Source organism: Monocercomonoides exilis, assembly GCF_001643675.1.
Source record: "Monocercomonoides exilis strain PA203 chromosome Unknown scaffold17-1647472, whole genome shotgun sequence".
In the NCBI taxonomy this organism is placed as follows: Eukaryota; Preaxostyla; order Oxymonadida; family Polymastigidae; genus Monocercomonoides; species Monocercomonoides exilis.
In genome coordinates, this window is record NW_027150562.1 from 235,427 (window position 1) to 249,753 (window position 14,327).

General features: G+C 35.6%; 4 protein-coding genes across 4 annotated transcripts; 2 read left to right on the forward strand and 2 right to left on the reverse strand.

Moving 5' to 3' along the window:
- Nucleotides 1–86: 86 nt before the first annotated feature.
- Nucleotides 87–1,208, reverse strand: MONOS_17441 (uncharacterized protein; the record flags this gene model as incomplete). The annotated part of the gene is made up of 1 exon (XM_067870362.1): nucleotides 87–1,208. The coding sequence occupies one exon, from the start codon at nucleotides 1,206–1,208 to the stop codon at nucleotides 87–89; it is 1,122 nt and encodes a 373-aa protein (XP_067729099.1).
- Nucleotides 1,209–2,375: 1,167 nt separating this feature from the next.
- On the reverse strand, nucleotides 2,376–3,719 carry MONOS_6960 (uncharacterized protein; the record flags this gene model as incomplete). Its single annotated transcript, XM_067877245.1, has 1 exon — nucleotides 2,376–3,719. One exon carries the CDS (start codon nucleotides 3,717–3,719, stop codon nucleotides 2,376–2,378), a length of 1,344 nt encoding a protein of 447 aa, XP_067729100.1.
- A 3,174-nt stretch (nucleotides 3,720–6,893) lies between these two features.
- MONOS_6962 (putative cleavage stimulation factor subunit 3) lies at nucleotides 6,894–11,328 on the forward strand. The gene is made up of 2 exons (XM_067877247.1): nucleotides 6,894–9,930; nucleotides 10,037–11,328. Exons 1-2 carry the CDS (start codon nucleotides 6,927–6,929, stop codon nucleotides 11,131–11,133), a joined length of 4,101 nt encoding a protein of 1,366 aa, XP_067729101.1. The 5' UTR covers nucleotides 6,894–6,926; the 3' UTR covers nucleotides 11,134–11,328.
- Nucleotides 11,329–11,498: 170 nt separating this feature from the next.
- MONOS_6963 (Rab21b) lies at nucleotides 11,499–12,983 on the forward strand (the record flags this gene model as incomplete). The annotated part of the gene is made up of 6 exons (XM_067877248.1): nucleotides 11,499–11,529; nucleotides 11,687–11,823; nucleotides 11,926–11,986; nucleotides 12,052–12,217; nucleotides 12,286–12,374; nucleotides 12,517–12,983. 6 exons carry the CDS (start codon nucleotides 11,499–11,501, stop codon nucleotides 12,624–12,626), a joined length of 594 nt encoding a protein of 197 aa, XP_067729102.1. The 3' UTR covers nucleotides 12,627–12,983.
- Nucleotides 12,984–14,327: the final 1,344 nt, after the last annotated feature.

Here is a 14,327-nt window from a genome sequence, read left to right on the forward strand (position 1 = left end):
CTTGCAAATCTGGATCCTCACTAACCTTCCATGAAAACGAAAAATTAAATGAAAGAAAATCTACCAGCTGTGATAAATTTGTTCCTTCAATGATTATGTTTTTTCCCCCCAAAAGTTGCAGAATTCCCTGATTCTCCAAGACCAAATGATAGATTTGTCATCACAAAATCTTTTCCTTCATCTATGCATCCCAACAGTACTGCACCTCCATAGCCTCCAAGTGTATCTTCTGCCATTGCTGCGCATTTGCCAAAATATGTTGCGCCATAATTGCTTCCCAGTCGCAGCTTTCCTGTTCCTTGCACAACTACATTAATTCCACCTCCGTATCCTTTTGCTGCAACACAATTTTCAATAATTGTGTCACATATTACTATTTCGTTTCCATCTCCTATCACTCCATTAAGCGTGCTTCCATTATCTTCCAAGCATTTTATCGTGTTAAATGAACTATTTTTGATTGAAAGAAGCTTTCCATTTAAGTCATATATAAGTCCACAATTTTGACTGTTAGAGTTTCGAGCGGTCAAATTGACAACTGAGAATGAATTTTGAGAGGTATATTTGATGATTCCCTTTTCATCTGAGGATTGTACAAAATTTATTGTCATGTTATTTACTGAAGTCAATCCATTTCCACTCAAAAGCAAGAAATTTGCCAAATTGAACTTTATTGATTCCACTCTAAAGCTGATGATCGATAACCTTCCTCCTTCAGAGCATACAAATGAGTAGTTGCATCCACTAGAAGATGGAAAGCATTCAGCTGAACTGTCGACAATATCCAAATAATCTTTGTTATCAGAAATCACAAATATGCACGTTTGAGCCAATGAAAGCGAAGAAGGAAGAATAAATGTCATCAACTCAAATATAGCATTTGATGTTATATCAATCAAAAATGAACAATCTGATTCATTTCCCATCATTTCAATCTTTGACTTTGTTGTTAATCCACAAAAGTGGTATCCTTCACTTGCATTCAAAGCGATGCATTCCAAAAATTGATACGTGCTTCCAAATGCTATGTTTCTTTTTTTTTCTAAAAATCTATTTATTGCATAATCAACTGATTTGCATTTGAATTCCTCAAATCCACACGCAGAAGTATCATGCCCATCATCACTCACATGCACCAATTCTGGGTTATCAGCAAGATAGAACATAAGTGGAATTGTTGTGTTAATCCACTTTGAATCTGTTTCCATTTCCAAGTTGGTGAATTCTGATATAGGAACCGAAAAGAGTATGCGATCTTTTGTTATGCTTGTTTTCAAGTCAGGTGAAAGAATAAACACATTGCTTCCATATTCTGCCTTATTTGATCTGAATTCGATTGTTTCTGCCAAAACAAATGGAGCATTAGCATTTAAAAGACTTATCTTCATTCCTCCGCCTTTCCCTTGTGTTCCTCTTTCCGAAGGCGCGCAACATGATTCAAAATGCGATAAAACTACCTGAAGCTCACATGACCCTTTCAGTGTTATTGATAGTCCCCCTCCTCCTTTTCCATTTTCAATCACTTCACATGTTTTGAAAGAGCAGTTCTCAACTTTTATTTCTTGTTTAAAGTCGTCACTTGCTTGCATACTAAGGCATGCTCCGTCATCTGTAATTCTTGATATATTTTCAAATGACGTGTTCTTCAGTTTGAATGAAGAGCATTTTTCTAAATGAATTATCCCACCTGCATCCGATGCTATATTAAAAAACGTGGTATTTTGCAATATCGTTGTGTTGTTTGTTTCCAGTTCAATAACTCCTCTACCACTGCTTGCTTTTATCCGATTAACAGTTAATTGATCAATTGCGCATTCTGCACTTCCATTCACAAATATTAGATGGCTTCCAAAAATTATTCGATTTTCATTTTTGCAATTCAACTTTAATATTTGTACAGATCCTCCACTTGCACTTATATGTGTATTTCACAGGATTCGCGCTGTCCATTGTATTTATATCGCAATCAATAAGTTTAAAAATACCGGCTGATGAATGAATGAATAAAGTGCGACTATTTATTGATTCTCCAAGGGTATATGAAATATTTGCGAATGTTGATAAAACATTATTACTTATCAATGCATCACGAAACTTGGTACTGCTTGATCTAACCATTAGGGCAATGCTTTTGTCATTTGAATCAATCTCATATGATTCTCTATTTAAAATTATTTCTTCATCAAATTCAAATGTTTGAATAAGTCTGATAATACGTTTTGAGTTGGGAAAGCGATATTCACCTGCACTTTCAATTGTTTTACAAGAATAGTCCGCATAGCCGCACAGTCTAAAATCATGATCATTCAATTTCCCTCCAACATATGCAGGTGATTGAAATGCTCTTAAAAAGAGAATTAGTGGAACAATGTTATTCACATTTCGCTTTCAACACCACTCAATTCATTAAAGTCTGCGGCGAAGACACCAAGCTCGGGATCAAATCCAATGGAACTGCCATTTATAATGGATGGTAAATCATATGCAAAGACGAAAATGTTTTTTCCATGGCATGCTCTATTAGGCATTTCTGAAGAAAATATCTCATTGCTATTTATTGAAAATGAACTTTCCATGCTATTCATCATTATCATGATTCCTCCTCCTGCTCCTTTTGTATTTTCATCTTCTGTGTTTTTGCATCCTGCAACACAGCCTCTAAATTTACTCGTTTCATTTATAATCAAATCGCATTTCTCATTTAATTCAACATATAATCCTCCTCCTTTCCCTCCGTTTTTGTCGATATCAAATGAGAAGCATTTTTCAGCAATGCATCCTTCTATAACAATTGATGCATCCATGCTTTGAATATCACTTCCAAGATGACCTTTAATCCATCCGCCTTCGCCATTATTTTTTGTTATTCTTTTAATGATACAACTCACAAATACAGCACTTTCAAGATTATCTCCCAGTTCAATAAGCGAAAACTCTCCAAATTCAAATTCTCCTTTTGTTTCAAATTTTTCCATTTTCAAAGTCCCTTTCTCAATGCTCAAAAAGCCAAACTCATATTCTGAGGAATCTGTATTTTTTTCACTTATAGGTGGCATTTGATAAATTGAAGATTTTTTCAGTGAGCAGTTTGTAATCGAAAGTGCATTCCCTAAAAATTCAATCACGCATATAACTGTTTTTTCAAATCTTGTCGGAATTGCAAATTCAATGCAATTTATATTGGTAGCTGTTGTTGACTTCAATACACATATCTCGCATCCCGTAATCTCTTTCTTGCATTCCACGTCAACGCTATTTGCATTATTGCTTTTCATTGTCACTCCACTCACGTCTACACACCCCATCACAGACGAATTTGAACACACAACAATCTCCTCTTTAACATTTTGTGTTCTCTTCAAATGTTCCATTCCATAATTCACATTCAAACATGGCGCTTTCTCCGGCCCACAATATTTCTCTTCCACTCCAGATGTTCCATCCACATATACCAAGTCAGCTTTATATCCATCGATAAATATAAACAAGTCCACATCCCAGTCCCCGAATGCATCTGTTCTGTCATGTCCAACAATCGAGTTGTCTTTCTGAGTGATGTTTCTCATGAATCCGAACAAGGGCTCTTTCACAAAAGCGACAAGCGACCCACACACAAAATACACATCTCTTCCGACGCTCGCCTTATTCCCCGAAAACATAACATCGGCCATAACAAATGAGGTGGCTGACACCAATGAGCCTTCATTGAACTCGATCATAAGTGAACCTCCTCTTCCACCTGTTACACCTGTTGCACCTTCGCTCACTCACTCATTCACACAACATCTAGAGCATTTGGTGCTGTTCACAGAAAACGTATTTTCGGGTGTCGATGAAGCGAATGATACGCACCCGCCGTTGGTGGCGATTTGTTGGTTTTGTTGCGCAGAGGCAATGTTAGTCATGGTGCAGTTGGTGATCACAAGCGACGCTCCAGAAGATGTTGAGGATGAAAGAACGCAACTTTTCCCTCCGTTCATAAAACTGATATCAATAATATACGATGAGTTTAATTCTAATGCGTCTTTCATTGAAAACAGTTGGAAAATATTTACGTTATCGAGAACAAAAGAGGAAATATTTGTTTCTTTAATCTTGATTGATCCTTCAGTGACAACAAACAATGGAGATGAGATGGGAGAAAATCCAATAAGATCTCTCCCGATCACAATTGTCATCAGTGCTAGCGAGCCTATTTTTGAGTGACTTCAAACAAAACCGGCGTTGGAGTATTCAAAGAGTTGTGAGCAATGTTTGCGCAGGAGATACACACAGTTCCTGAAGAGATCGAAAAAATTACGGACAATGTTGATGAAACAGAAGATGGTGGGATTGAAGATGAAAAGATGATCGTGTTATTTGTGCCATTTCCAACCACATCAACAACACGCCTCCCGAAGTTCATTGACTTCATTGGGACAAAAGAAGATTTTGTGAGCATTATTGTTCCATTTGAAAAAAGCCAACTTGCTGAATCGCATATTCAATTGAAGCGCATTTGTTTTCTTCTGATCTTCCACACCCATCAAAATTTGTTCCGCCATTCCCAACAATGGTTATATTTGCGACAAAAGGAATCCAACTGTTAATTGTTGAACTGTTTGAACTGTTATTTCGGCAAATTCTTTGAGATAAAGATGTTGATCCGCATTCACTAAATGGAGATTCGGTAATGCTATCTTTATGCAAATAAACATCATTGCCTTTTCCATTAGCAGCAAAATTTCTATCAAAAAAGCAAAATACGATAAACTTCAAACCACTCATCCATCCTAAAGTTGCTGTTAAACTCAAGCCACTCCCTCCATATGAAGTGCACGATACTAATTTGTTGTTGGCAAATCTGCATTCTTCTAAAAGAAACTCCTGTGTCTTGCATGAAGGAGGCCAATTAAACGTTACTGCACCAGTGGCATCATTTCCTGTATTCGAATTGCATTCACATTCAACAAACAAAAAATACCCCGTCGACTCCATTTTGTCCAACCAAAAATATCATCCAGTTCCATACGTTCCAGAGATTGAACATTTCTCAACTCTATTTTCAATCAATGACCATTTTGAATATTTTGCTGGATTCCACATTTCAACTGCTCCTCCATGTGCCGCAGAGCATTCTGAAAAGTTGCATTTCTTTATAAGGACAGTATTTGAGCCATTGCAATTAACGGCGCCTCCTTCCTTATTACTTGAAACATTTCCAAACGAACAAGATAATATTGACCGATTTGCTCCTGGACATGATATGGAAATGGCTCCTCCGTTGTTATCTCCTCCATTCACATTTAACCATTCACACCATTCAAATTGATGGCTATTCTCATCGAATGAAAACTGCCTTCCTGGTTGTTTTCTTTGTGTCTCTCCCCCAATAAATATCACTGCCTCGTTCCTTATTCGCTTGCAACAATCAAAAGATGTGTTTAATAGTGTGAAATATGATGATTGAATATCGCATGATCTAACTATTCCTCCGTCAAGTGCATTATCAACGGAACTGAAAGAACAAGATTTCAAAAATGTTAAAGATGACGAACTGTCGTTTTGAAACTTTCTTTTCATTGAAGATGATATATTCCGAAAAAACGAAGATTGAATAACATGATTGGAATTGGACCAAGAATTCAAAAACAGTGTGTATAACAATTTTTTATTTGACATGGTTGTGTCCAAAATGAGTATTGCATGATACTGATTTTTGTTTGCATTCATTTGAATATTTTCTGAAACCAAAGGATTCAAGCAATTATCATCATTTTTTGAAATGAGTGTTGCATTTATGATATAAAGATTGCAATTAATGCAATGAAATTCACTTATCTCATTTTGTCCTCTAAATACAATAATGCATGAAATCACGCTAAGCGCGCTTTTCCTTTCTTCAACCAAATATCTATTCTCGCTTGTTGATTTCATCTTGACTTCTTTCAAGCACACTGATGCATTAATTGTTATTATCTTTGTTTCTACAAATCCAATATCATCATTATTTAACTGTCTTTTGTTATCTTCTGTTATTTTACAATTATTCAAAAAGTCGAAATGTTTTGATGTTTCACACAAGTTTTCTGAAATTCTTTTGTCGTATCTTCTTTCTTGAATTTTTAATAAAGAATTGTAATGCTCGCAATTAAGTTTTATAAAAATAACAACGAACACTGCTGACATTTCATTTGATTTTTGAAGCAAAAAAAATAATAGCTACGATCTCTTTTTTTAATGCATTGTCAAATTCTTTGTTTTATTTGATGTTTCATCTTGAAACCAATGGGCATGAATAGCATTCTTCAATAATCTGGCTTTTCATTCAGAGCAAAAAAGAATTTTTATTTATTTTTTTTTTTAAAGAACAAGATTATGAAACATTTTATAATCCGAACTCATATGGAATAAATCCTTTTTGAAAAGGAAGAGTGATTGAAAATTTTTGCAATTAAATATGGTGCAATTTTTTTTCTTCATTTTTGAGAAAAACTGCAAGTTGTTCTGAGATTTTTTTTGTTTGACTTCATTATATGTCAATCTTACTGGCGAGAAAAAAACATGATAATATTATAAAAGATGTTGTTATTTTTAAAATAAATTCAAAAATTAATGAAATAAAATGAAAAAATGAAATAAAATAATTAACTTTTTAAAATAAATTAACGAATCCTTGGGTGGAAATTGTTTTTATCTGTTTTATAATGTGTCACATTATGATCTTAAGTTTTTCATTGACTCAGACTTGCAAGGTTCAAATAACAAACGATTTAACAATAGATATTATTCTGGATTTGCGTGAATATTTCTCAAACTTAAATTTCAAAAATGAAGAAATAAAATATCTGATATTTATTACGAAACATTTTCAAATATTGAAATTTTTTTCTCATATTGATCAATCACAATATTATTTTATTTTTTGAATTGTATTTTGGAAAATAATGACGGAACAGTTATTTTACGATATGTATGCCCCTACCCATTTAAAAGAAGCGCAAAAATCAATTAAATCAAATATTTATAACATGAAAGCTTGGATTATTCTTTTGAATGATGCATCTTCATTATCTGCATACGATGTGGAAAGTTCTCGACGTATTTTTGCTTTTTTTCTTCGAATATTTCCAACAGCAGGTAAATATTGGAAAAACTACATTGAACTTGAATGGAGAGAAAAGAAATTTGAACAAGTTGAGATAATATTTCAACAATGTCTTGTTCATGCTACATATGTTCCACTATGGGAATGCTATATCCGCTACATAACTGAAATAAAACATGTTAGCAAACCTGAAAGAGTGGCCGCATATGAAGAAGCTCTTCGTCAAGTTGGATTTGACATTTATTCAAAACCACTTTGGAAAGGATATCTTAGCTTATTACGTCAGGAAAATGAAATGCAGCCGCATTTGGCAGAACTAATCAGAAAAGTGTATCACAGAGCATTATCAACACCCATGGTTGGAGGCGAAGAATTTAAATCCCAATATGAAGCATGGGAACGCTCAATAGATCCAAAAGCCGCAATACCACTTCTGCATGAATGTTCTCATCGTTTCCGTTTGTCAAACATTCATCTGAACAGAAGAATGACATTGGCTCACGGACTTGCCATTGCAGCATTACCGCTTAAGCCAATGAACACAGAAGCTGAAAAAGAACAATTATTTCTTTGGCGCCGTTTAATTGCATTTGAAGAATCTAATCCATGTGGCTTTGACGCCATCACTCTTAGGAATAGAGTATCATTCACTTTCCGAATGGCACTTCAGCCGCTTTTCTTTTTTCCTTCGATGTGGCTTATGTATGCACAATTTTTGATAACATGCGGCTGTTTAGATGATGCAAATACGGTGTTTTTGAGGGCCACAGAAGCGCTACCATCCACTCCTCTTATTGCATTCGCGCATGTTGATATGTTGGAAACATACGGTTATTTGAAGCCTGCAAGCGAAGTATTGCTTCGTCTAATCATGCGGCTTAGCCAGCAGAGCACAGTTCCAGCTGTTGCCGTTCAACACATTCGAGGATTGACACTTGCATTTATCCAGCTGCAGCGATTTTTGAAGAGGACTGAAGGAACAGAGGCTGCTCGGAGTGTGTTTGTGAGCTCTCTGAAAGCATTGGCCGTTCAACGTCCTGAAAAGCCTACATCGGACTCCGATTTTGCGCTGGTTGAGCTGTTTGAGCCATCAAACAAAGAAAATCCGTTGATTTATTTGTTTTTTGCAGCGATAGAAATAGAAATATATCAGAATGATTCACGGCGGACTGCAAGAGCCTTGTACGAGATGGGGGAGCAAGAGGTCTTTCACTACAGGAACGCTCTATTTGTCACTGAGCATGCGAAATTCCTTGCGGAGCAGATTGGCGACGAAGAAGGCGCACGAATGGTGTTTGAGGCATTTCTTGCTGAAAGAGAGCAAACAGAAACAGAAGGAGAGCTTGAAAACATTGAAGAAACAGGAAAAAACGATGAAAAGAACAACGATGAAAGCATCTTGGGTTCAATTAAGATGGAGCTCGACGAAAAGCCGATCCCTATTCATTCAACACTCGGAACATTGACTGATTCAGAAGAGAAGTCTGCTCAGAAGTTAGAGAAAAATAGCGAACAAGCGCTTCCGCAAAGGAAAAGAAAGCCGAAAAGCAAAGAGAATGCTTTCGAGTTGCTTAATGTTTTGAGCGAGTATTTTGCACTTGAAAAGAAGTTGGGGAACATGGAGCAGATGAAACGCTTGCAGAAGAAGCTGAGCATGGCAGAGACAGCATTCAAAGCCAGAGAAGAGAAGGAGAAGAGGAAAAAAGAGCTTGAAAAAGTTGCAGAAGAAGAAGAAAAAGATGCAGATGAATCAAGCAGTTCGATGGATATCGACAGCAGCTCAGAAGATCTGTCTGGAGCAGACGCAGTCCGAAATCAAAGCAATCAGAAGAAGCAAAAGAAGAGCAAGAAAGGTAAAGGTGCCACTGACAAAATGCGTCAGATTCCTTCTCAAGATTTTGAAGAGGGGGATGCTGATGATGAAGATGCTGAGCATCTGCTGCCGTCTGTTGGCATTGGCCGGCGATTGGTGCAGCAGTACCAGTTTATGGGATTGTCGCCTTGCAGCGAAGAAGAGTTTGCGATGATGGATGTTTCTCGGATGCTGAGGCAAAGGCAGAAGGAGAGGAAGGAGCAACAGAGGCTGATTGAAAGGATGCTGAGGGCAGATGGCAGAGAGAACAGAGAAGGAAGCGAAGCAAAAGGAGGGAAAGACGGAAAAGCGAAGAAAGATAAGAAAAGCGGAAACAAAAGCGATTCGGAACAGTCATCTTCGATTTTTAGATCATACTCTGCACTCTCATCAGCGTCCCAATCTCATTCAGCGCTTTTACAGTGTCCGTCTTTGGCTCCATTCGATCCTCAGTCTAATTCCAAGCGACGTGTGACAGTCAACGACGATGGAATGTGGGACTGGGATGCAGAACTGACAGAGGCAGAGGAGGCTTGGAAGAGGAAGAACGAAGGAAAGAAGATGATCGAGATAATTGACGATGAGGGAGACGAAGAAGGAGGGAAGGATGGACTGAACTTGGTGATGAAAGAGATGCAGCTGTTGAAGAGCAGAGGCGTGTTGGGCAGCAAATATGACAGCATAAAAATGGATGTGGAAGAAATAGCAGACAAAAACAAAAGCAAAAACAAAAGCAAGATGAGCAGCGAAAAAGGAGTCCAAGCTAATGCAGTTGATCCGATCTCGGCTGTTCCGTTCACAATCAAATCGTCCACTTCCTTTTATTCGATTTCTTGTTCTGTGAATACTCCCTTTGCTGTGTGCGCCTGGAGTGCAAATGCACTAAGACAAAGGATTATGAACTACACTAATCCGATGCCTTCTTCTCTTGTTGTGTATCGCCCTGATCTATTCACGCAACATCTGAATGCTGTCGAAGAGGCCAGAAAAGGTGTGAAAGATCGATTTTTGCTTATTTTGTTTCATTCGAACGTTATATTTTTTTTCTGATTTATTTGTTTTGTTACGTTCATTGTATAATCCATCATTATTCACAGATAAAAAAACCGATCCGTTAACACTTCAATTCCCAGGGCAAACAGAAACATTGGAGAAATTGCAGCAATCAAAACACGCCAGCCAGACTGATAAGCCCGACTCTCAAGATAGTTCCTCGTTGGCATACAGAACGCCTGTTCCTTTGAATGTCACGAAGAGTCCATCAGATGCCACTTACAGCCAAAAGGATGTTGTGACTGCACTTCAGAAGGCTGTTGTGATTTCTGGTGTCGTTGCTCAGCATCCTCTCCAGCCGCCTCTTATCTTTCCTGTCTCAACATATCTGCTCCCTTCTTCGTCTTCTTCTTCTTCTTCTTCTTCTTCGTTGTCGTCTTCATCACCTGCATCTGAATCCAATTCGCCAGCTTCTTCCAATTCTCCTTCGTCTCCATCTTCTTCACATGCCTCTTCCCATCCCATCACTTCCATTCCAGATTGCGCTCAACGTCTGCTCAATGTCATTCCGTCTTTCTCTTCTTATTGCGGTGCCATTCCATCGCCAGAGATGGCAATGTTGTGTGTGTTGCAGACGGACCTGACACGCATTTCACAGAAACTTGGAGAGAAAAATAGAGAATCTATTTCATCATCATCATCATCATCAGCTTCTTCTTCCATTTCATCTGTTTCTTCAGCTGTTAAATCTTCTCCTGCTGATAGCATTTCAAAGGAAGCACGCTCAATCTCTTCATTTCCATCAGCAACTTATTCAACTTCCACTTCTCCTTCGACTTTGCCAGTTTCATCTTCATCCTCCACAACATCTTCTGCGTTTGCTCTTCAAAATCCGGCGTCTTCTCCACAAACGATGCTTTCTGCACAAGCTCGCTCTTTGTACCTTTCTGGCAATTCAGACAGAGTTTCGAAGGATCCAATTGAAATCAGCGAAGTTTCGGCAGTGCAACCCGCACGTATCTCGACAGCACTGCCAGGCTATCAGCCATCAGACAGTCAAAATACGAATCGTCCTCTTGCTTCTCCATTCACTTCATCTGCTTTGTCCCAACCTGCTGCAACCGCTGGACAAATACCTAAACGGACTTCTTTTTCTCGCGATTTTTTCCCTCCATTTTCAAAACCACCAAACTCAATTTAGCATAACAAATCAGTTGAATACAACCTTTATCGCTTATTCTCATTGAAAAAATCGTATAACTTAAATGATTGATTTTCTCTTTTATCATAGTTAATTCGGACGACAATTTTTCATTTCACTCACTTCACTTTTTCAATTCTTATTTTGTGAATATTTTTTTTTCAGGTGAACGAAAATTTTTATAACAAAAATAAATTTTTTTCTAAGCAACACAAAGAAATAGAATTTTAAATAATTTTAAACTTGAAAACAATCACTTTGGTTTGCTGGGCAATATGAGAAAATGAAAGGGAGAACAAGGAGATTTTTTGAACTTTTTTCCTTTTTAAGTAATTATGTATGCGATCGTTAAGTCACAAAAAAAGATGGCCTATAGAGTGGTGTTTCTTGGGGAAGGTTGTATTTTTCAAATTGCATTTTTTCTAATGTGTTCATTTTTGTTAAATTTTTTACGCTCCTGCAAATAATTTTTGATTACAACTTTTTAATCATATTTTTTCAATTTTTCATAATGAAACCGTTATTTCAAATTTACCGAAATAAATTCGAAAAGGTCGTGTTGGGAAAACATCTCTCATCATGAAATATGTAAAAAATGTTTTTACTGACAAGCAAGAATCAACAACTGAAGCACAGAACTTTCGACAAAACGTTAAAGTTGATGATGTTGTTGTTCCACTTGACATTTGGGTATGAAATCAAGCGCAATTATTATAGTTGAAAGAAGTTATTTGATGTTTTTGCTTGTCTTTAAAATTTTGCAACAAATTTTTCATTTTTTTTTTCTTTTAGGATACAGCTGGACAAGAAAGATATCACTCGCTTGGACCAATCTACTATCGAGATGCAAAGGGTGAAACATCTTTTATTTTTAAGTTTAGTTCATCTACTCTTATTCCTTCTTTTCTTATATTTTAGGTGCAATACTTGTCTATGATATAACTGATATTGACTCCTTTGTGAAAGTGAAAAAGTGGGTTAAAGAACTTCACGCAATGGTTGGAACAAATATCGCAATTGCTATATGCGGAAATAAAATTGATAGAGAGAGGGAAAAAGTTGTTGATCTTTCAGAAGCTGAAGCGTTTGAAATCAAAAACTTATTTTTTTGAAATATTTTTTATGCAAAATCATAAATTTTTATATATGCAGATATGCCTCAAGTGTTGGAGCAGTTCATTTCACAACATCGGCCAAAAGCGGAAAAGGAGTTCAAGAAACTTTCACATACGTGGCACGAGGTTTAATTGTTTTGTTTAATTTCAAAGGAATATTTTTTCTTATGATTACTACAAAATATTAAATGTCAAATAATTTCTATTTTATTTCTATTCTGTTGTGTTTATTATTGCTTTGAAAATTTTGTCATCTATTGTTGTTTAGAAATTAAAAAGAAGGATAAGACTGGCGGACCAGCTTCAAGTGCTGGAACAGGCTTAAAAGTTGGATTAAGAGAAGATCCTCCTGCAAAATCATCAGGATGCTCTTGCTAAGAAGTTATGTTTGCACACAACCACCTCAATCACATCCTCTATATTCAATCCTAAATTAAAGTTAATAACTCTTTCTTTAATTCTGAAATGCTGATTTGGCTAATTCTTGTTATTAATCTTTTATAAAATGCCTGCAATCAATCCAATATTTTGTTTGAAGATCTTTTGAGGGAATTTCTCCTTCTCCAATTTAATATCCTCTGACTTGGATTCAGTTTCGTTGAAACGTTTTCAAGGACAGGCATCTTGAGACATTTATTTCCTGTCAATTTTTGTGCTTTTAATTATCAAAAGCGCATTTATCAATTTTTTCACTTCTGAAATCACAATATTTACAAAGAGAATGCAAAATTTTAGTCAAAGTACTTGGAAAAATTAAAAAAGATTCTTAAAATGTTTAATATAAAATTATATTCACTCTATTCAACTCCATTTTTTATTAATTCATTCATATTGACTTTTCAATTTTGTTCATTGATTGATTTGTCGAAAAACATTTATGGAAATGAGAATTTTTGGTCCAGCCTTTTTTATGAAAAGAATGCTAATTGACCAACAAGTTAAGAACTGCAAATAATTATTGTTTCGCAAAGCGTTTACACGTAGCACAACATACTTTCGAAAGAGATTGAAAACAGTGTTGCATGTCAATCCAAAACAAAACGAATAATAATTTGTGAAATATCATAACAAGTCGGTTACTATAGGTTGACAACCTGGGAGGTCGTGGAAAACCTTGTTGTTAAGAACAATCTGTAACGTCAAGTTCTTTCTTCATTCTGGAACAATAATTTTTTTATTTTTCCATTCGAATTATGTTCTTCAAATTTTAGAGTTTATATGGGGGAAATTTCGGACTTTCAAGCTTTTTTTTGCACAAGGCATTGAAAAATTGCTTCATTCATAACTATGTTCCGCTTTCTCAGACTTCAATAAAAATTTGAGTTTCATATCCGTAAACAGGTGTCATTGAAATCAAAACATAAAGTGTTGTGACATTTCACGAATGTCAAAAAATGGACCAATTATTTGTGTTTTTTGACCTCAAAAAGTCAATGAAAAGTGCAAAATTTTTTCAATGAAAATGCCTGGAAAAAAATATTTTGCCACATATGAAAATGAAAACGAACAGATGTTACATATTATTTATTGATAGCTATTGATAAAAATTGCTTGATAAGTTTTGATTGATAGAAGAACAAATTTTTTCAAAAAAAAATCAGATTGGATATTTAAAATGAAAAAACAATTTTTATTTCTGTGTTTTTCTCATATACTCTGAATTTGAATTATCGTCTGTAATTCTGCTTTTGAGCAAACTTCGCTTGGTTCTGAGATCATTTGTTTCAGTTTCTTTGTATTTAACACACAAATTATTTCATTTCCGTGCATTAAAATCATCATCTGTCAAAATTTGAAAGAAAAGTTCATTTTGTTTTATTTTCAAATTAAATAAAAATTTCATATTTCGATTAAGCCTGGGTGACGTGAAGAAAAAAATTGTCACGTCCGTCACCAATTTTCCACTTTTCAAGAAAAAAAAAAAAAAAAAAAAAAAAAAAAAAAAAAAAAAAACATATTTCATTTAGGAAAGAACTATTGAAATTAGAAGTTTATAAATAAATGATTTCAAATTACGTCTTTTTGTTATTTAAAGTGATTGATCGAAATATCCCATAACAATATGATTCACAAAACAAA